Here is a 23694-nt window from a genome sequence, read left to right as displayed (position 1 = left end):
AATTTAAAAGGGCTTCGAGTTTTCAGTTTGGCATTCTCTTAACAAAAGTGAATTCTTCTTTTTCTTCCCCCTCTGTTATCACTATCCCTACATGACCATATCTGTTAGAAGCCCTAAAACAGGCTATTGTATTAGTCAGTTATTGAATATTCCCTTTTTAACCCAAAGATTAGAATCCTGTGTTCTGTTTTAAGTTTGGCTTGCTTTTGACTTGTGTTCCAAAGCTGCAGGTCTGCAAACAGGCATGACAAAAATAGCATTTGCCAGCTATATGTGATTACAGGCCACCAGCATCCTTGGTTAAAACTCTGCTCAGTGCAAAATGCGCAGATGCACATACACACTGCTACTGATGGACTCTATTGGGAAACAAAGAAATTTCGCTTGGATCACAAAAAGGGATGGTAGTTTTTGAACAGGAAGACACCAATATAATAACTAGTTAGTACAGAAAAAGCTGTAAAGTGTTTTTCATCTGTTATCTTTAAGAACAGGTTATAAAAACATCTGTCAGGGATGTCAGAAGTAGAGTTGGTTTGGGGGGTGGGAAAATGGACTTCTATTTCTGTGGCTCTATAATCACTGTGACTGTGTTTGCATAGGCCTAAGTCTTTGGTTCACAGTGACCCACAGGTAGCATGGCAGATTCCAAAGAGAGGAGGAAAATTAAAATGAGATGTCTAACACTTGGGGAAGAAAGAGAATACCTGAAGACCTGGAAGAGTATCATATGCTTTCAGTCTTTCTTTTTTTTTTTTTTTTTTTTTTTTCCCTACCAACACTTTGTAATGTTTGAGGCTTACTGAAAAAAGTCTTTGGGAAACACTTTTTTTTTTTTTTTAACTGTAAATCATCTGGTCCATGGTGTATGGGCTGCACTGTACAGATATTAAATAAGTAATGATATTTACTGGAAGGCTTAATTTAAGTGGTAGCCTGAAAACACATTTTTATAAAGCAGCAAGATGTCTTAAGAGAAAAATCTAAAAATTGACTTTGCAGAACGTAAAAGCTTTCTAACTGCAGACATGCTAATATTATATGTTAGTGTTGCTATACTGGGAAATATGCAGACTAGGTGTGCTAATTTCTGAGGATATTTTTTCACTGGCTATTTGTAAGAAGCGGCTAATGACAATGTCTTTGGCCTTGGTGGTCTCCATATTCCTCTCTCGTGATATCTGCATGCTGATTTGATCTACATTAGTCATGATAAGCTCAGAGGCCAGGATCTGAGTGGGGGACGCCCTATTTACTGTGCTGTCCATGATATACTGTTTATACAGTTCCACCAGCTTCTGTTCTAGGTAGTCATTCAGGGCTGAGTCGGAGAGGGGCTGGTGGTGCAGCACCAAACTTGCCGCTCGCCAGCACGATGAGTAGCCTTGGGCTGGTTTGCGGCTAGTGTCACTGGGGAGAACCCTCACCGACTCCATGGGTGGCGGGATCTCTGAGGACTCCAAGAAGGGACCTATCCCGCTGTCACAGGTAAAATCTGTTGCTACTGAGCTGATGGGCATCACGTAGTCCCCAGCTATGTGCAAATCACTGTAGTTCTTGCAAATGCTTTTACAGGAAGATGGAACCAGATAGGCATCTTTTCTCGTCAGCCCTTCACAGATGTCCACAGCTGGAGGTGTCTGCCCCTCAGATGCTGGGTGCTGGGTAGGCTGTGGGAGATTATCTTTCTGCTTACTGATGCGTTTGCTGCCTTTAGAATGGACTGAGGAAATATATTTGCCAGCAGATCTGCATCTCTGAAAGAGACCTTTTCCTTGTGCTTCATCTGTGGAAGAACACTCGAAGCCATGCATGGACCTCATTTCACATGCCACTTCCTCTGCTGCGCTCTCTCTGTAGAGCTCAGAGTCAAAGTGATCTTCACAAAGGTAGGGGATCCTGAAAAGGTAACCTTCTGACAACATCCTTGAGAAGAGAGGAAAGGAACTGTAAAGAACCAAACCAGGTTGTTACTGCTGGGAATCAATCAACAGACAGAAAAATAACAAGAAAGCATTAGTTCATTTCAAAATTGCTGAGTAGTGATTATACTTGCAACTCCATTACTAGCTGCAGAAAGGTGTTTCTGAGTCAGATGTTAACATGAGTGTCTCTGTCCTAGATGACTCAAGTGAATGAGTGAAGTCATCAGCTAGTCCCCTTGTGCTGTTAATCACATCAAAGTATTTTAAACATTGCATATTTATGCTACGTGCAACACAGCCAATGGCTAGTGAGTTGGGAAGAAAGGAACAAGAAGTGGTTTGTTGTAGTAATACTTGGCATAATGGCTTACATTTAAATACTTATGGGCTTTTCCCTTAACTTTATTGAGAAGCCAAGTATGCCTTTTTCCCTCTTTTTTTCCATATGCTTTGAAGCAACTTTCACTGTCTGTAGTTTGTCATCTACCTCTGAACTATGTTGATTTGAAATGCACATTAAGAGTATAACTCCTCCTTTTCCAGCCTAATCAGTGATTGCAGCTGTGGATCCTTTTTTCAGTTAAGTCTCAGATCATTATATTATTACACATTTCTACTTGTAAGCAGGATAAAATTGTCTCTAACTTTCAAACATAATGAGTGTAGATGTCCACATTTAAGGTTATTGCCTTATCTCCCCTTAAAGCCAGTGGAGAAAGAAAGGCATGTTGCAGGTATGATTCATCTGGCCTGTTTTAGACACCTTTATCAGAATGTGCCCTAGATAGGCTTATCTCTCTCCAGTTACTATAAAGGGATCTTAAATTGACTACCCCAGATGTAGAAATCTGCAGTGTACTTCTGATGAGACACATTCCAGTGCAATGAGTTCCCATAGGAAGACACATGCACTTAAGAAGTACTTCAGCTCCTTAACTCTTGGTTTAGTCATGAGTACCACCAGCTCTGAAATCAGTTTCCATCGCAATCCCACAAAGGCACAATCAGGCTCCAGCAGTCACTAACTCTCTCCAGTCTCTGAGCAGGCAGCTCAGCGTCAAAAGCTGTTCAGACATGTTAGCACTGAAAGGCAGGACTTAAAAGCAAGGATGTATATGCATCTACATATTAGCAAATGTTCTACCCAGGCTCTAGGAGTTCCACTACTGCATAATTGTTCTTAACTCCACCTGTTCTTTTTTTTTTTTTAAAAAAAAAAAAAAAAAAGCAAATGACAAGTACACAACCCCTGAGAAAGATGTCATAAGGAAATTTTGTGTGGTCCAGCAAAGAGAAAGTACATCTTAAAAATGATTTGAATTTTTCTTTCTGTTCACGAAATAGCATGTGGTAGATGAGGAAATAGTATTTTATTTTAATTGTGAGTAATCTTCTTCATTTATCTGTTAATCTAATTATATACTCTTAATCCTTATGGATACTGTCTGTGCAGATATGAACATGCCCCAGTTATTTGTCAGTTTGCTTGACTATTTCAAAACACCAGCTGCAAAGGAGCACCAGAACTAGAACATATTTACACAAGCTGTGAGAGGGGAGGTGGCATCTCTGGCACATGTCATACCACCCATGCCACTTTTTTTGCTCTTTTACAAGAGCAAAAAGACTTTCAGTTCTCTGTAAGGCATTTCATGTGTTACAGTTACTAGTGCAAAATACCACACTAATAATAAATGTTGGCTAAATTCTGTCTTACTATGGATATAGACTTTATTTCAAAGTTGCGAACAAGAAGAGAGAAGACTTTCCTCAGGTGAAAACTCTTTCAGTTTAGAAGAGATGAGGCATGAGAAAATCAACTTCAGAAGGAAGTACTCATGAAAATTAAATGTGTCCAAACACTTGCTTTGGAGAATCTGGATCCTCTCTGCTCTTGCTAATAATGTGGGACTTCCCATGGACTGCAATAACTGTGATAAAAGGATACAGGGAGAGGGATGGACTGAGACCCATGGAGGCATAAAAGAGTGGAAATTGGTTTTCCATGAGGTCCAAATTAATGACGTATAATCTACTTAACATGAGAAGCAAAAAAAAAAAAAAGTTTGGGGTTTGGCGTTCCTTGAAGTATATTGCTTCTGTCTTGTTTTAGGTTTTAGCCATGATTAAGGTACAACCACAGAAATCTCTCTTAGAGACTAATTTCCTCTCTTTTCTCCTCCCTTTTCTTCCTTTTGCAGTGCAAAAAGACTGTTTCTCTCCCCTCCCCCCTTCATCCATAGCCCAGATGGCTTTATCGTGATGTTATCGCTAACTTACACTAACATGAATCTGGAATAGGTATATGCTTATTCCTATGCTTATTTTTGAAGTTGATCCTGAGAAATGAGTGAAACGTAACATATCGTCTATTCACTTTTTAACCAACGTTACATAAAGACATTTGTGTTCAGGTAGCATGTGACCTTTTTGTCTTTTCTGCTACCCAGATGTATCTTGTTTCTGTCATAAGCTGATACATTAGGGAAATGAAACTGTTGGTTTCATTTCTGTGCACTGTATTCTGCAGTACTTATTTTCAGAGTTTTAGAGCATACAGTCTGAAGTGGGAGTGGAAACAAAAGAACTGGGAAATTCAAAAAGTTCAGGCTCACTTCATGCTCAAAAATTATCTCTTTGGCTGAATAAGTTACCAGCTTCCCCTCTGAAGCTGGCAAGGACTTTTGCTCTAATCTGACAATATTCTCAGCTCTGTGAGGAAATATAATTGGAGTTCTGATAGGATAGGCCCTGAGAGCCTGAATGCAGAAGTGAGGTGCATATGTATTTCTTCTCTGGTCCTCATACTTATTATAATACATACCCAAATAGAGTAAAGTTGTTATTGTCTCACTACCAATGGCTGTTCACACAATGGGTAAGCCTTAATTCTTGTATTTTACATGTGATAAGGGTGACTGTTTTCCTTGACTCTCCTTTTGCATGTCCCATCTCTTCTTAATCCCCCTTCCATGTCATGTGTGTGTGTATATACATATATTGTATATATACACAAGATTCCAAGTCCACATAGATCATGTATAATGCCTTTCAATATTTTGGGTCTCATACTCCTCAAATTCAACTGTATTCTCTTCCCTTTCCCTGAAAAAAAAAAAGTTGCATGACTTCCATTGCACACAGACAAACAGTCTGATCTACATTTTTCATGAGATAAATTTTGCATGCGAGGGGAAAAAGGGGATTTTTCTTTAGATGGCTACTGCCTTGGTGGACTACATCCTGTATGGACATAGTGAAAGGAGAAGGTGTTTTTTATTACACAGTCTTTACTATCTTATGCAGTCTTTAACACACTGCAATCTTAAAAACGCCCTTCACTGCTCTGAGATATTTGTTGAGTTCTTCAGTGGAAAGAAAGCTCCAAGGCAGAATGAATGTATAAAGCCAATAGTGTTGCCAAGTATTTGCCAAGTGGTAGCAAATTTTCTGGGATATAAGGCTTGGAGATGGTGCAAATCTTTGCATAAAGACCTAAGATCAGAGTATGGGAACAAGCAAATAGAATGTAAGTACTTGGGTCAGAATAAGCAAAAAGACTTTATAAATGTGCATCTTGCACAAAAACCCAAACAAGATGAAAAGCTGCCAGGGAGAACAGAAAGAATGTTGTGCCGCCTGGGATCACAGTTTGGTGGGAAAAGGGACTTTCTTTTGCATTGCAAAGGAGGGGATGAAAAGCTCACAAAAGAGATCCCTTTGGACAAAGTATGTTTGGCTTTCAGCTTCTGGAGTAAGGCTCTCAATGGCACTAAAATTGTGCTGTTGGTAGTCAGAGTTCAAGTCACAGTACAGGTTATAGCTTAAGTAAGTTCTAGCTGATTTACTAGATGGATCTCAGATGGTAAAGTCTCCCTGTCTTGAGGATGGATCCATCTCTGGGTTTCTTTTCCCCATTTTTGCACATAAAGCCCTTCAGTTAGTTTTGGGATACATCTCAGGTTTCAGGTCATGGGTATGAGAGTTCCCTTGGCAAGCAGGGAAGCTGGAACATTGAGCCCACTCGCACTGCACAACTGTACTCCACTTTCTACCAGGGCTGGAGCAGAACAGCCCCCAGGCAGCCCCTGTACAGGGAAAATCAGGAGAGCGAAGAAGAGAGTATAATCAAATATGCAAATGGATGAGTCTAGTCTTTCCTTAATGCTGGAAGTCTACTAATTTTGGAGTTTGAATCCCATTAGAAAAGGAGCAAGTTTAATATAGGTTGCTCCTTAAGGCAGGAGTCAGCCCACTTTGTCCATGGCAAAAGACAAGAGGGCTGCCTAAACAGGGCTTCTGCAAAAGCATCCCAGCTCTACCTAATGCATGTTTAGCTCCCTTCCCTGCTGCCACTTGGGAAAATGTGGTATCTGTGGGACTGTGTCATGGTCTTTTACAGTGGCAGCAGTCGTGAGCTTTACCCACCTGCTCTGCTGCTTGTCTTTAACTTGGGCCCTGCTGTCTTCCCACAGAAGAAAATGTGAGCCCTGCTCCTATTCTTGGTTCACATGTCAACAGTCCAAGAGACACAGGGTAGTTAAGAGTGGCTTTAGCACAAGGGAAGTTGGGGTTGTTTTGGGGGAAACAAATAGAAAAGGGTTGGGATTATGACAATCCTGTATTTCCAGAGAAGAGAGGAATTACCTTGAAGGGTAGCCTGAAGGAAGCAGGGGAGGGGAGAGATCCCCTTCCCCACGAAGATCACAGTACAGTTTATCTGTGTATTGTAATATTGAATGTTCTTGTTAGACAAGTGTCTATCCTTTTTTAATCACACTAAACTGATGGTAGTGATCCCTGGGAGCAGCTGATTATTTTCATTAAAAAAAATCTTAATATGTGTTTGAATGTGGTTGTATCTTTAAATAAGTGGACTTTCTAGGGACAAGCTTCCATAAAAATACAATGAAAATTGTATCTGTATAAATATAGCTCCCTAAGCCCTTAAATCATTTCCCATCCTATTCTGTTTTCTCAGTTTGAGTCCTTTGACAATTTATACAGATTACCTGTGCAAATCAGAATTGTACCTGATTTGTCATTTTCCATGCCTGCCTTAATCATCCATACCCATGCAAAGTTGTTTTAAGGCACTATCATTCTGATCTGATAGCATTTTACATCTAATATGCACAGTTGTAAGCAACAACATGAAACATGAGGAAGAAAAGTATCAGGCCCCATGTTGGTAAGGATGACTTGACTACATGATACTTCTGCACTGAGGCTTTGTGTCTTTCTGGGGGTGGAAATCATCTCATGTTTCTGGATTTCTGTGTGTATTTTGAGTTGTCAGTTGTTGTGACTGAACTGTTTGAATTGAAATAAGTTGTATCTAAACGGCTGAAGTAAAGGGGAAAATAATTCATGTGCACTGTTACAGAAGAGAGTACACTTTCTAGAAGTGGAAAGAATAAATGGTAAAGCAAGAAAGACAGAAAAGGCTGAAGGGGTTTCCCAGAAGAAGCGAGGGAAATGATGCACTGACTAGCGTTGAAATGTTAAAGTCACATCTGCTATAGAGTTGAAAAAAAAGAAAAGGGAGGGGGAAGCTACCAGGGGCTGTGCATGGGTGTGTATGTACACCAGTAATTTTCTGTGAATCATGAAAATACAATGATAACATTTCTTTGTTTCTACTTCTTACCATCATCTTTTATTCAGAAAAGTCTCAACTTTTTTGTATGAACTGTTTTTTCAATATATGATGCCCGCTTTTCTAGGTATGGTGCCTATTTTTATTTTTAATCTACAAAGAGAGTATTCCACTTAAGATGTGGTTTGTACAGTACACTAACATGCACACGAAGGTCAATAAAAATGCCATAGTCATGATAAAAGCAACACAACTGGTAAGACTCCCCTTAAAGTATTCCAAAATAGATATTATTTAGCATGATTTTGTGACAGAGGAACAGTTAAACTTCTTTCTTTTTACACTTTTGACACCTATTACAGACCAAGCATGGCAAATTGTGGTTTTGAAGACAGTGCTTTTGAAATGTTTTTTTCATTTCTTAAGGCAGTAGAAACTGCATGTGGACAGAGTCTGAATCTCTACAAACATACCCTACATTCAAGATGGTCAGAAAAAGTATATCTTCCTTTTACCAGCTACAAGCTGTGGTCCCACAGCAACAGACAAAGCCACACTGATAAGCAAGAGCAACATTTTCATACATTTATATAATACAAGGTATATTTTAAGTTCTTACCTCCAAAGATACAGCAGCTGACCATGTACAGAAAGTCTGTCTTCCAACTAATTTAAAGCTTCCTCTAAGTCTGTCTTACCCCAAAATGCAATGTTCTGTTTTTATTGTTATTTTTAAATATACTTCTAAGATGATTTGTGTTTGATTTCTAATCCTCCTTAGAGTAGAAGTATAGAAAGAAAGTCTCTTAAGAGATGAGGGTTTTTATAACTGACTATACCACAACATGTTTGATTTACTTCCTCTTTTATGTCTAAATGAAACTTTCTTGTGAAACTGTGTATTGTTAAAATAGCTGATTGCAACATATTCAGCCCATGAAGCCAGACTTCTCTTTATTAACTCTTATACAAGATAGTGAATTAAACAACTAGAACACTCTTAGAGATTGTAGAGATTAATAAACGGCTAATCTGTTAGCAACATATGGTGTACCTCATTTCATCCATTTTCTATCATTTTCTTTTTAATTGAAACAGCAAGACATCTATTAAATAGACATATCAAGACTGTAGTGGGAGATAGATATGAAGACTGATGTGCCAAAGAAGAAATGCACTTCATAGAAGACCAACTTTGTTGTCTTACAACTCCTAAGAGGCTGTGCTGCACCCTCTTACATTTCAGTTTCCACAAAACATCACAGCTCAGGTGGTTCACCTGATCTGGCTTTTGGGATACCTATAAAACCTTTAATAGGCATTCGTAAGGAGAGTCAGGCTTGCTGTGCACTCAGTAACCTCACTGCCTGCCAGATCCAAGCGGGCAGCTTGCCTTAGTATGGCCGTACATTACAGTAGCTTAGACAAGTGGGAGTTCACTTGCCAGGCTTGAGGTGAATAGACAATGAACATGGCTTTGAGACTGGTGCTGGAGTATTCCTCAAAGGACAGAGGACATGTCCTATTTGATGGATGCAGATGGGCTGTTTGAGTTACTCTTAACAGGATGCCCAGAAGTTGCTTAAAAAGGCATCATCAGGCATCCAAGCATCACAGAGATAAGAGCAATTGATTTTCGTTCTCAGCGTTTTTTAACTTTATTGTTAAGGAGCTATTGGCGGTTTTGTCTTTCTCAGAAGCATGGAACACTGGCAGCCAAAATACATGTTGTAGCACAATGTTTCTAGTAAAATCATTCACAAAAATTGAGATCAATCAAGACACGTATCAGTGTTAATCTAGAACACTGAGAGAAGGAAAACCTTCCTGATACCTTACCTATTCAATAGTAATTGGACAGTGCTACCAGGTGTTTTTGATGTTGTTTTCATGTTGAATTTTTCACAAAGCCCAGTGCTAAGACAGTGAACCAATGGTTACTACAAAAAAAAAAAAAAAAAAAAAAAAAAAAAAGGAGGGGGAAAGATAATGCAGTCTTCGATATCTCGCACATGAAAACTGGAGTTCTAATATCTTAGACCTCATCTTATTCTGTCTCCAAACTAATTTGGCCTCTTTTTCCACATAGTCCAGATTTAAATATGATTGGAAAAAAATTCAAAGGCATGTGTGTCATTCTGGGTCTGGGCCCTACCTATGCATTGTAATTTATACAATAGTTTAATCAAATAATTCTGTACCCACTCATATGCTATGCCATATGAATGGCAGTGTCTAGAAAGCACAAGAGCTGGACAAAATTGGCAATCTAATGGAAATCTCAAGAGTTCTTTTCTGCAAAAGGTATTCCTTGTGGGAGCAATGTTATTGTGGTAATAGACAACTCTGTGTGTGTGCATTAATGTTGTATTTTTTTCTCTGATCTTTCATCAATGCTATGGGCCTTGTCAAATCTATCCTACTGAAGTTGGTCCAAGTGTCACCAGTCTTATTTTGGCTCTCTATATAAGTAAGGCATCCCCAAAATATTTTTGTACACATGTTCAAATAGTGAGCAATACTGAGAGGGGTTTTTCTCCCCCAAAGATTATGGACATACTCCTCAAATTTCCTTTTTCTCTGACAACTACTGTCTGTAAGGAGTTAAAATATAAATGAATTTCAGTCCATAGGCCATGCAGAATTTCTTCTCTTAATGAGAGAGTTATTCACTTAGTGTGCTGACACTTTTCTTGACGTTTCCATCATCTGGTTGAACTAGTATTGAAGCAAGCAAGAAATCACTAGGAAGTTTTTCCTCTTCTGTAGATCCACAGAGCTCCATATATACAAGAGCTCAATATTTCTAGTTAAACTATTGGGAAATAATTTTGGCAGTGTCTAAAGGCATTTCTGTAAAAGCCCTCAGAGAGTGGTCAGAATATATTTTAAATCTTCTAAATCCATTTAAAAACAAGATATAAACAGGCAGATTTTCAAAAGTAAAAAGTGATTCCACAGCCATAAAAGTGCAGCTACCCAGAACCACTGAAAAATCAGTGTACTTTATACAGATACCTGACTATGTATTTAAGACATAGCTTTAGGCCCCTAGATTTGGAAAAAATAGATGGTCTTTTTTTTTTTCCAGGTAGGCACATGTAATGTTTTCAGTACTCTGGAGGAAGCAAAACAATGTCCATATTCCTGCACAGTAGCTATATGTTCCTGTGAAAGAGATGTAGAACTGTCATTTCTTGTCATGCAAATTGCATATTAACACCTTGATAACCTAGGCAAAGTGCATCACTTTGGGGATACACGTTTATTCCAGTGATCTTGTTCACCTTCACTCCTGACTTTGGAAGGATTATCCCCAGTTAAGAAGTATTGTCCTATATGAATTGTTACGTTGTGATTTATCATCTGAGTACAGCACTCGGAGGGCCAGATTCAGAACCGAATGAATTGGGAGATTATCCAACGCAACAGCACCTGGCCCCTTTTTGCAAAAACCCTAGGAACTGCTTTGAGTCCCAGAGGCAATAGCTCTGAGAAGGGAGGGCAATTTTGGTAGCTTAGGGCATCATTCAATCCATCTGCAAATGCAGCTCAATGTCTAAGTCCATGCTTACACATTTTTCTAAATGTACTTTGCCATGGCGAATCCAACATATCAAGAATGTGTTGTTGTCACTCCCCCCCCCCCCCAAAAAAAAAATTTCCTTCTTTCCCACATTCCTTCCATTCCTTGTAGTCTCAGGGAGAGAGCTTCCTCTGGGAGACCGCTTTGATTTTGGCCCGAAGCACATCTATATTACCTTTTTAGTTCAGTTCAGGAGTGTACTTTCAAAGCAAATCCCCCAGTCGTACCCCCTTACTGTGCTTTGTTTTGCCTCATAGCCCAGTCTTGGAGCAAGTGAAAAGGCTTCCTTTTAGATGAAACTAAACAGGAGGACGCAGGCCAAGACCATACTTAAAATTAGCTAGCTGCTCATGGGCATTCATGAGATCACACTAGAGCTAGTCCAAAATAACCTCTCCAGAACACGTGTACCATGGATGTAGGGTTTCACCACCAATTATTTTGCTGTCCAGATCTTCTCCAAATGTGATACGCTATTTGCTGATGTAAACAAAACTGCAGAGCCCTATTGATGCACTCTTCTATAGGATAGTACTAGCGAGTTAATTGCTTATTCACCAAGCAAACTTTGGCACTGTTGATGATGCTATTCAGCTACTGTGGCTCAGTGTGTTGTGAATGATAATGCTGCACTGCTATAAGTATGGACAGAAGGCTGGAGAGAAGGCTGAAGTTCCTTCTCTATAGCTACAGACTCTACTACAGAAGTTCAGGATAAATCTATGCTTAACATGGGCCTATTTTGTCAAACAGTGCAAAGGCAGCTGCCTGCCAATTGTAGGAGAAAAGCTCTTTGTATTCAAAAAAATTTAAGTTGGGAACCTTTGACATGACTAATATTGTATAGCTCTGTTAAAATTATTAATAAGTGGAGAAAATAGATGTCTTCTTGTGCATATACTCAAGCAGGCATGTACATAGAAAGCTCTATAAGGCTACCAAAAATTTTAGTTCTATCCCCATTTGGTAAGTCTATATCATCAACTACAAATGTTGGAATTAAAAAGTTAAATATAACATCTTAAGATTATTGCCTAACTTATATTTACTTCATCCAATATGACAAAGGAGATATTTTGATTCCTTTAAGTCTTTGCAAGGGAAGTATGTATCAGAAGGAGATATGCACATTATTCAGTACTTTATCATAAAGAATGATCAGGAATAATCTATGTTCCTTAAAATAGCAAAATCACTTATATTTCAGGTTTCCTAGTATGTCACACTCTTGATTAGAGTCTGAAACTCAGTTCCCAGTGTGATAATTAACAACAGTATAATCAATTATTTGTGTAAAACATCAGTCTTTAAGCAGGAAAGGAGCTTCTCTGTTGTACAGTTTTATTTCCTCTTCACTGCTGATAATAAAAAATAAATATAGTTCTCTAGATAACATATGAGGATTCTCATCTTTCAAATGAGTACTCTAACTACTAGTCTCATGTTCATACCTCCGTCCCCCTTCTCTGTTCCATGAATTTTGTTTTTGTTGTTGCACAGGAAGAGTAGAAGGTCAGTATCTTCCCCACTCTTCCTTTTCGCTTGCTCACATGTTATAGTGCATCCTCCTGGCATGGCAATGTCTGGTTCTGAATCATCTCAGGTTGAAGGGAACCTCACAAAAAGTCCTCAGTCTGCTATGGAAAAGAAAGGTGGTTCTGGCATCAGTCTCCTTTTTGCTGTGCTCTACTCACACAAGAGCAGTTGTGGACATGTATTCCTGAGGAGGAAAAAAAGGGCTTGAATGGGCACAGAGACTGGCCTGCTGCTCTGGAAAAGACAGGGAGTGCTGGTGACACCTGCATGTGCCGTTTCCAGCTGCCCACGGCCAGAGGCTCCCTTCCCAGCACGAGGCGTATTGCACCAGCAGAAGAGTTGCCTTCAGGGCCCGGAGACTTAACTCTGGGAACATGAAAGTAAGGGAGCACAAGCACCTGCAGAGCAGCTTATTAGATCAAGTTAGGCACCCAGCATATGGTATTTCAAAATGAAATCATACAAATGATCATTAAATCTTTCCTGACTTCTTGTTGTATTATAGTATGGTTCTTATCCTTCATGCGACAATGTAATAGAAAACTATTCACTGCCTCACATACTGCTTCTGGCCAATAAACATAAGTATACAATTAATTTTCATATTGTATTTTATTTCTCTCTTTGGTGGCTCACATAAATCTTTTAGTTATATCCAATTATTTCTATAGCTTCAAACTATGTGCAAGTCAAGAAGAAAAGCAAGGCCTTTGATCTAAGAAAATTATAAGCAAGACCATTATACCCTCTGATAAATTGTCCAAGACCAATGAGAGTTTTCATTGAGAGAAGATGGCGGTATTGAACCTTGCATATTGAAGATGTTCTGTGTTATGTTCCCAATATAAGCCTTTATTAGTAAAGAATAATCAGTTAATGAAGCCTTTTTAGTCCATATTCTGTTCTCGTCTCACTGATTTACATGAACTGAAAGAGTGGTCTTGCCACAGTTCAGAAGTCTTTTCATTCAGTCTCAACCTACCTTCATTCATAATTCTTTTTTTTTTTTTTTACATTTAGTGGTCAAATTGTTTCACCTATATTTATAAAGGTCATAAATAATGCTACTCCAATGTATTCTGAAAAAAAAGTACCTTACTCTACAAGTGATATCAGAAAGTATATTGTGGTTTTCCACATAACCATATATGGACACATAAGTATATAAGCATTGTCATTTAGCCTGCAGTGCATGAATCACAAGTGGTTTGTAAAACATCAAAAGCTGGACTGCTTGGTTTGTTTGCCTGTTTCCATTGTCAACGTCTGGAAAAATCCAAAGCCTTTTCTTTCTTCTGTTTTTTCTTTTCTTTTTAACCAATAGCATAACCTAGAAAAGGATGATTTTGTAAAGAAAAAGAAGAAACTAAATACCACCTACGTTTTTACAGCCCTCTAGCCTTATAAAGAAAAAGAAGAAACTAAATACCACCTATGTTTTTACAGCCCTCTAGCCTTAATAATAATGAGGATAAAAGGCGATCCACAATGTATGAATACATTGGCTATAGATACATAGATATATGTTTAACTACTGAAATACTGATGCATAGGACAGCAGACAGCAACTTGAAGCTCGGCAGTGTGCTGGGTAGAGTGCAAACTGCAACTATTTTTTAAGCAATGAAATGTATTCCTCCCCATCTTACCACCTAGCTTTGCTAAACAGTTTGTCAGCAACCATAGCTGCTTATCTTTGCACCTTCCAGATCTTTTCAGATCTTCTGGGGTCAATTTCTAAGCTTTCTAGAATGCAAAGACATCAGTTCTTCACCTTCCATAGGATTTCTGTGTTATGGTAGGCCTAGTCCATTTTTAAAATGTCTGTTTTCAAAGAGGAAATTTAACAACGACTTTTTTTCTGTTCATTTGTTTTCCAAAGGTGCGTCTTTTCTTTGTAAGTAACTAAACTTTTAAAATATGCATATATAATGTGAAGGTTTGGTGGTTTCTCTCTGTTTTCAGTTTTGTTTAAGACTTTCCATACATAGCCAACTTATTTGAATGCTTGGAACTCATATCAATCATCACAGCAAACTGTGAAAAATTATTCTTAATTGGCTTTCTTTTATTTGTAAATCCCAGTATGTGTAGCAAATGTGAGTGATCAAAATGAGTATTTCAGATGGTAAACAAATAAAGCAGCCACCCCAGATCACTGCATTTCAAAGTGGCTCCTGCAGGATAAGAAAGTGCTTGAGCCTAAATCTCAATTCCATAGTGCCAGATGAATTCCTCCTGCTGGAATCACAGCTGCTTTGAGCACAGGATGTTATAATTCAATCTTTGCTTCACAAGTTTGACATGATTATTCACATCTGCCTACTCAATTAAGTAGCAGCTGATTACATCTTTTGCACCAGAGAGAAAGGCATCATTATTAGACTAGTGATAAGACTAATCAGTAGGTCTGGGAGGAAATATTAATGTTGCTTGCAGTGTAGTCCCACCTTTCATTTAAGCAGTCTTTCACACAGAACAGTGCCTAGCACTGAGGCTGCAGGAGCCAACACAGTTCTAGGAAGAGGGGAGCAGAGTGTGGAGCTGCTTTACCAAAGTTGCCAGAGCATGGTGCAGCCAACCCTTCTCTCCTCCCCTTGGCTTCCTTCCCCTGAGACCCTTTTTCTGACTTTTTGCCTTTGGGTGAGCTCTGCTTTCCCTTCTCAGCAGGTCTCCAGGTTTAGTAAACTCTAAGCCTCAGCAAATCCCAGCTAATAAGAGGAGGAGCTTGTTGTTTACCTGCCTGTGTCTTGAGGAAAAAAAGACTATTCCTCTCTGCAAGACTGGCTCAGTAGGATACAGGTATTTTTCTTCTTGGCTTGCCACTGGTTAGACTTCCACTGTGGCTAGATAGACTCTCAGGGACAAGCTCTGACTTTCTGTGCCATTCTTAAGGGGGAACTAGTTAATCATAATGTAAAACTTTCAGCTGATATTTCCAAAGGCAATAGAATGGCTGGAACACCTCCCACCTGTACAAAAATCCTCCCATATGATGCATAATCTAATCCTGATGCTTTTATTGAGTCTTTGTTAAAAATAAATCATGCCTCATGCTGCCAATGTACTTCTTGGTTCAGTGACAACTAGCCACTAGTAGTGAGGCTTTCAGATGTCAAGCAGAGAGCTTTTTAGTGGAAAATAGGATTGTACAATAGATGGATTTTTTTTCCTCTTTTTTATTTTTCTAATAATACTTCAGTGCAACATAATCAAGTCGAAGCAACACAGGCTACTCACAAGGGATTTTCTAATAGTGTATCAAAATACCACAAAAAATTCACAGTAATGCAAGAGGTCTGGTTATGTTAGCTGTAGTGGGCAAATATCTGTGCTACCTAGATGGAGCCATCCAGTGGCTGCTAGCTGAATTTCGTGCACTTTCCCTAAGTACTGGCTCTTCTTTTGACTCTAACTTCCATATCACTCATTTCCTATTCTTGTATCTTTCCAAGAAAGACAAGTTTTCAGCTAGCCCAAATTCTCCATTAGTAAATTAAACTGAAAATAGTGGCTGAATTCAGCCACTGTCAGGAGACTGACAGCATGGATGATAGGGGAAATCTGCAAGCAGCAAAAAGAAAAGCAGTTGATCCCACTGAGTACTTTTAACAAGACAATAATAGAAAAGCCTCCTGCACCTTGGTCCATATAAACTAGATCCCAGAAAACCACTGCCTGTAGTTTTGTCAGAGTTGGGTATTCTTGGGCAACAGTGCTATGAGCAAACTCCCTTCCTACTTTCAGTCCAAAAGGAAAAGCAGCAAATACTAGGGGCTGGAATAGCACAGAGAAAATTGTCAGTTCCATCCGCCAACAGAAACTACGCCTATTGCAGTTTGCTGTTGAAGTGATATCCAAGGATGTGGACCTAGCAGAAGGGGTGTGAGGAAGGAACGGTATCGTGGACAGGTTTCTGAAAAGCTGATTGAAAGCCAAGGGTCATTGAGCTGATTTCTGTTTTTGCTGAGGAACAGAAAAAAAGAAGAAGAAATCAGGCAGTTATACAGGCAGAGAGAAGCAAGGGAGCTTTTCAGATGGAGGTTGAAACTGAGATTTTGCAAGGAAAAATGATAGCAAAACGGTGTTTAGTTCTATACATAAAAAGAAAACAATGTAAGAAAATGGATATACTGTGGTTTCTGAAATCAACAAACACATTTGCTTTAAGGTAGAACTCAGTGAGTTAAGCAAAAGTGCATGTCTGGTGTAGCGCTTGGAGGAGTCAATGAAGATTATACTTATTTAGGAAGATTGGGATAGAAGGAATATAAAGATTTAGAAATAAGGTAAATATTGAAAAGTTTAGAAAAAATAAAATCAAATTAGCCACCAATGTGCCCTTGTGGCAAAGGTCAACAGAATACTGGGCTGCATTAGGCAGAGCATTGCCAGCAGGTTGAGGGAGGTCATCCTTCCCCTCTACTCAGCCCTGGTGAGGCCACATCTGGAGTGCTGGGCCCAGTTCTGGGCTCCCAGTACAGGAGAGACATGGAGCTCCTGGGTGTGAGTTCAGCAAAGGGCCACAAAGATGTTTAGGAGATTGAGGTCTCTCTCATATGAGGAGAGGCTGAAAGAGCTGGGGACTGGTCAACCTGGAGAAGAGTGAGGGGGATTTGATCAATCCGTATAAATCAATCCGTATAAATACCTGATGGGGGGAGTAAAGAAGACAGAGCCAGACTCTTCTCAATGGTGCCCAGTGATGGACAATAGGCACAGACTGAAACATAGAAATCACATTTAAACATAAGAAGAAATATCTTTACTGAGGGTAAAACACAGGAACAGGTTGCCCAGAAAGGTTGTGGAGTCTCCATGGAGATATTCAAGACCCAGCTAGACACATCCCTGAGCAAACTGCTCTGTTTGACTTTGCTCTGATCTGGAGGGTTCGACTAGGCCATCTCCAGAGGTTCCTTCCTGCCTCAGTGATTCTGACTCTGAGTATGAAAGAGGTAGAAAATAAAGATAACATTTTGTACAATAGACAGCAAATACTTCTCTGTGAATACTGTGAATACTACTACAACATTAAATAACAGTGATGTGTGAAAAGTTCACTATAAGCACAGCAATAAAAAAAATAAAAGCTAGATATGAATCTAGACAAAGAGATAACAGAATAATCACAAAGGATGAACATGGAGGCTAAAGGCAGAGGAAGATTTTATGCTCAGAGCAACTTTTGATGCTTGTTAATTCAGACTATATTGCCAACATTGTTCTGGAGTTCCTTTATATCTCTGGATGAGACCTTTAAATACTATATCATTCATTTTCTCAACCCACAAAACCAATAAATAGCAAGTTCTAGTGCATGTAACCCTTTCAGGAAAGAAAAGACAATCTCCGTGGATTTGGTTACACAAAAGGGAAACGAATTCCAGTGATTTCAGTTACCACTAAACAAAACTGGAAACTAAAACAAAGCTAATCAAACAAGGCCACAGGCCAAATAATTTCATTTCCATAGTAAAAGATGTGCTTGGAACAAGTTTCACTGCTGACTTCAACAATCCAAAGAGAGCAAAGACATTTCTGGAAATGAACAGAAGCCAGCAAATATAGCCAGTTTAGGACAATGTAGAAGACCTGGTTCTTATTTTTAATGAAGAGCTGGAAAAAATAAAAACAAATATGAAGCTAGGAAGAGTGGGAATAATACCCACTAAACTGGAAGTCAATATTAAGGGATGTTTGTATTTTTCTTGAAAAGTAATATAATGTAGGCCTGTGTGTCAGCTGAGGTTGGTCCTTTTTCTGGACCGGTCCATTGTTTTCTTTAAACTGCTGTTTATCTTTCATTTTATGCTGGGTAGTTCACACTTTTAATGGCTTGCTAAAGATTTCCTTTAAGAAGGACCTGGATACATTATCAGAGATGAAAGTCGTTTAGTATTTGTGTCACCTCTAATTTTTTTTTTTTTTTTGGTCCCATTGTATCACACCTAACTTCACAAACATCTTTACTTATAAGACAGAAGTTATAACTTAAAAATTAAAGTGGTTCTATGGACACCGGTATCATCATCCATCTTAGCAGCTATTCATGCTGAGTTGGCCAAGACATGTAGAAAAAGTTCGTAATATAATTATCTACACCCAGATACCATGAAAAGATAAGGAGCATCTAGTATCAGAGCAGCAATTCACATTCTGCTATGGATTTACTGTTACAAGTAACTAGGAAACATTTCACAACACCCCAGACTCACCCATGTGCGATCTGCCACGCATGCCTGATGCAATGATCTCAGCAGTTTACATCTAGCCTTGGACCAGGACACAGCACTGTTAACCCCGTATTATTACGTCTGGGCAGAACTCACTCCTTTGGGTTATTCAAGACTGCTTGCTGCCCTTAAAGGAGGTTGTTTGCTTACCACTCACAGCCTCTGGACTGCAGAGAGAAGTGGTCATTTTATCCGTACTGTTCTGCAGCGGCCCTGAGGGCTCTGTAGGGTGACTGTAAAGGTCAGCTGAAGACCTGGACTCTGCTGACCACCTTAAAGGATTGGCCTGTGTTTTGGGGTTTTTTTGTTTTTTTTTTTTTAACTGAAGTGTTTGAATCAGGTACCTCGCCCTACAGAAAAGCCTCAGAGGGAGCGCTACAATTCTGAGTTACTTCCCACAGCTCCTCCACCATCCCAGATGTGTATCCAGTGCAGAGCAGGAGCTCTCTGGGTAACCTGTGCCTTCCTGTGAAGCACAGAAGCTGCTTGGTAACTGCCCAGCTGCCTTTCCACTCCAGCTAAGGAGAGGAGGGAGGAGAAACAACTTTGGCTGCTCTCTTCCTTGCTTTCCTGCCAGACAATGTGACCTCCAGGATGAGCTGAGCAGGTTCGACCAGCTCTGCAGAGTGACTGAGGGACACCTCCTGTCCAAGATATAGGTCTTTGAGCAGCCTAGGAAAGAGGAAGAACTATTGGCATGTCACAGCTCCCCGAGTCACAGCCCCAGCAGATATGGACTGACCTGGTCTATACTGGTGGGCTATGGTCCCCATGGGTTAACACAAAAGACAGGAGAGGGGTGGATAGTTTGCCTCAAAGCACCTAACTTACCCCTTTTGCTGTTTAAAGTGGTAGGTTAAATTCCTTAGGACTAAGAGGCTGTCATACCTCTTAAGTGGTGAAATGTTTGTTAATCGCAATCTGCCCGAAATGAGAACAGTGGGTGTGTTTGCAGCGCAGGAGGAAGGGAACTTTGTCCATCCTCTAAAAAATGCCTGCTATGAAGCCGCCTGGGAATTCAGAAGCTCTTTCACCTGCAGGTTGGAAGATATCCTTTTACATCTTTTCATTTCGCCAGTCCTCAGGCCAGCACCCGCAGAAGGTGATTGGAATTGCGTGCTGCCAATGGCACAGCTCAGGTTTAATGGCACAAGGGACAGAGGAGGAGAAGAGTCTGGGCCTCTTCAGATTTACATTAGTAAGATAAATCATATTTGATAAGATTCGATAAGACACAGACATTCCACCCTTGAACTCCCTTTTGCAGTGCACGTTCCAGGTACTGACACTTTGCCTCATGAGGTAAATGAACTGAGAATTGCACATGAAATTGAAGAATGAACTTTCCCATGACCTGTGAAATTTCTTATAAATAAGATAGCGTCTGAGCTTAAGTCAACAAAACAGGTAGAGTGACTGTGTAACAAATGCTGGTCTCCACATAGCAACTCCTCTAGCAGAAGCAGGACACAACACATTCAGGGAAAAGAGCTTCTCACCTTTCTTCCCAAACAGCCTCTTCTTTAATGAGCAATTGCATATCAGTTTTCTTTGTAAGGCTGGCCATTTAAAGATTCCTGATGAGGGTTATTTGTACAGGCAAATAGATAGTGCAGAGGTTGTTTCCTTCAGGAGAAATTTGCTGTATCACAGTATAAATCTGATCCTTACATTTTATGGGACTGCCATGGAGAAAAACTAATATTCCAAGCTAAAAATATATCCTTTGAGTTAATCCATTTTAAAGAAAAAAGGTCTCCTTTACTTGCCAAAATATGCAGCTCTGAACTGACTTCAAAGCATGTGAAATATCCAGTGCTTAATTCTGTTATGTGATGCTTAAATCCTTCCTCTCCTGCCCTGCAGGCTGTCATGTGAAACGTGCTGTTAGCTGGGATCACCTGTTTCATATAGGCTGTCTCAGTTGTCAAAATGATGAAATGTGATTTCTCCTGCTGGAGTGTATAAGGATAGTATCACATATGAGCCATAGCAGAGCTCCTTGTTTTATGTCAGAAGCCTAATTACTATAAAATTAAAAAAAAGAAAAAGGCAAAAAAAAAAACCCAGGATGAGTAAAAAAGCCAATATGGAAAAAAATTCTCTTGTCTGTGAGCTATATGAACTTAAGGAATAACGTACCTCAATCTACACATTTTTTTCTTGAACCTTAGAAAAAATACCCTTAGTGATCTGAAACATTGTTTTTTTCATTGAATGAATGTGGTAACGAGGGATTGATAATAACAAAGAAATTACACAGTATAATAGAAAAATTGTATCCAAAGAATTCAAATCAGAAATGAATAGTTACAAAGGCTTGAATAATACAGCTACTTTGCTTTGAATAAATATAATCATGTTTTAATTCTGCTATTTGTCAAAAATGGTTGGCAGCAACTTGTAGCTTTCTACTACATAATGCTATCTGAGCAATTTCTCCCAGTGTCTTCAAACAGCTGAATGCTCCCATTCTTCCATTGCTTTAGGCATTCCTATTAGCATGAATGGGAGTTGTAAACAAGCTTCATTTGCTCAAATAATCTTAATATTCATTTGATATACCCCAAATTACTTTCTCATAATAATTAGACATACTTTCATTTATTTTAGTCTTTCTACTGGTATTCAAAACTGAAAGCTTTTTATTTATATGACTACATGGGTTTTATTTTTCTTGTAGATCTTAGAGTCAATAATATTTTTAAATAGAAACGTAAAATCCTGATCTCTTTAGACAGTTTAATCAGTCCCTTCCTTAGACAAACTTCCCATGCATGTAATTTTGTCTGTATATGGGCTAAGGAGTTGATTCAAGAAGAAACATTTTCTAATCTCATATTGACTTTTTTAGGAACTGGGAAGGCTTAGCATTTTTCAGAGCTGCACCCTATCTATAGATATAGTGTTTGGTCCATAAATGTAAAACTCTAGTATAAAGAGGGTACAGAGATGACCTCCAGAGGTCTCTCCCAAACTTAATTATGCTACAAAAACTGATTTTATTGAACTCTTAGAAAACTACTGACTACTTTATGGTATTTGATGTATATTTTGGTATTCTTTCAATATAATATCTGGAAATAGTATTATACCATTACTCTAAATTATGAATGTGTTTCTATAAATTGTATGTACATAAGAAAAATTATATACTAAATCATATAGATTACATATACTAAATAATTATAATTATTTAGTATTAGCATCATTTATTTTCAAAGTTTAAGTCATGCTTTAAAATATTATTCTGAATGCTCATTAATTAGAACTGTACCTTCCTGTATTTCGGATGCCTCTGAGATTTCTGGTGTTCTCTGTCCTTTTTTATTGTAGCAGACTCACATGCTTCACCATTCATCATCTGAGAACTTTGTATGAAACACTCCAAAATGATTAGTCATGGAAGCAAGCTTTTCTATTTATTTTATAATATGTAGAAACAACTCACTATTTATTTTATCTACAAAAATACAGCAGATAAACAAATATAGTAAGCAAAGATATTCAAGCATAATATATTTTGATGTTAAAACTTTAATCTAGTTTCCTTCTTAGGTAAGCAATGACAAAGCAAAACAAAGAAAACAAACACACACACACAGTCCTCTGCTGCAACAAACAGCAAGCACCTTTCAGGGCACCTGCAGGTGCACGCCTCCTTTTCTCCCTAATTTCACTGCAAAAGCTTCCATTGACTGCAGGGGGAGCAAGAATTTTCCTAGTAGTATTTTCGAAACACTCGGCAGTAGGGGACTCACAGTCACAGTGCAGTATGGTCTTGGTCATTAACAAGATAACTGTTTTTACAGTAGAACATAAAGAACTATATACAGAGCACATGAAATCAAACTGAGCACAGTGTGTTGCCTAAGGCTGACTTCCTGTCTCAAATAATATGGTAGGAATGAACGTGTAGAGGAGGCTAAAGGTAGCAATTAAATTTCTTTATATTGTTATTATATCATAAATATAATCTCATTCAGAATGAGGAGTCAGCTATGAATTTATCTCAGAATAATAGGAACCATATAATGTCATTAGAAAAGTAATTTTTCCACTTTGGCAATAACATTTAGATGAATTTTACCACTGCTACACTGATTTTCATCATCTGAGTGTCTAGCCTTATGATTTTATCTATGCCCTTAATATCTTCTGGTGCTAATTGTCTCAATAAAGGGCATATACAAGCAGACTACTCTTTTATAGTCATTGGAATGTTATTAAATTGCACAGAAGAATCAACTCAGCCTCTAGAAGTTAATGTACCTACAATGACGACTCACAAACACAGGCAGATCAAACCAGAGAGCTTAAGCAGCTCCCACCCTACCTCTCATCTCGGCCTCTAAGAGTGTTGTAACATGAAAAGAACCAAGCAAATATAAATAGGCAGTCTTAACTGCCTATTTGTACTAATGGCATTGCTGGAGTTAGACAGAAGTTAATAGCAAATAGCTGCAACACAAGTATATAAATACATTCTTTTAATGAACCACTGCTGAGTAGAACGCATTGTCAAAAACCCTGAAACAAGAGTGTATACCATGCATGACTACTATATATTTTTATATATATATAATATATATATATATATATATCTTTTTTTTTTTTTTCAGGAAGCCACCCTGGAAAACATTATCAGGAAACTGTCTTGAAGTATGTTAAAGAAAAACAGCAACTTGCTGATGGAAAACCATTTAGCCAGTGTATAAAAGTGACATAACTTGACCATGTATAGAACTGTGTAATAACCTACTGATGCAGCCCATAAGCTATAGCATAGGTGGACCAATCTTTATATTGCCT

The 23694-nt window shown here is 38.7% G+C and overlaps 1 protein-coding gene across 2 annotated transcripts; it reads right to left on the bottom strand.

The window, feature by feature from the left end:
* Nucleotides 1–742: 742 nt before the first annotated feature.
* On the bottom strand, nucleotides 743–18922 carry TASL (TLR adaptor interacting with endolysosomal SLC15A4). Of its 2 annotated transcripts, none has more exons than XM_064518424.1 (2): nucleotides 18865–18922; nucleotides 743–1947 (listed from the first exon to the last, which is right to left on the bottom strand). In XM_064518424.1, the coding sequence occupies exon 2, from the start codon at nucleotides 1923–1925 to the stop codon at nucleotides 1038–1040; it is 888 nt and encodes a 295-aa protein (XP_064374494.1). In that variant the 5' UTR covers nucleotides 1926–1947; nucleotides 18865–18922; the 3' UTR covers nucleotides 743–1037. The 2 variants fall into 2 exon arrangements, with proteins under 2 accessions (XP_064374494.1, XP_025957445.1); XM_026101660.2 differs by lacking the exon at nucleotides 18865–18922 and adding an exon at nucleotides 8144–8329.
* Between the last annotated feature and the right edge of the window lie 4772 nt (nucleotides 18923–23694).

This window comes from Dromaius novaehollandiae, chromosome 1 (genome assembly GCF_036370855.1).
Source record: "Dromaius novaehollandiae isolate bDroNov1 chromosome 1, bDroNov1.hap1, whole genome shotgun sequence".
Lineage (NCBI taxonomy): Eukaryota > Metazoa > Chordata > Aves > Casuariiformes > Dromaiidae > Dromaius > Dromaius novaehollandiae.
The sequence above is the reverse complement of the archived record's forward strand: the minus strand, read 5'-3'. Positions and strand labels throughout refer to the sequence as shown.

What these genes read in the sequence shown, in the direction of transcription:
- TASL (XM_064518424.1), bottom strand. Translation starts at nt 1,925, where the DNA reads ATGTTGTCAGAAGGTTACCTTTTCAGGATCCCCTACCTTTGTGAAGAT.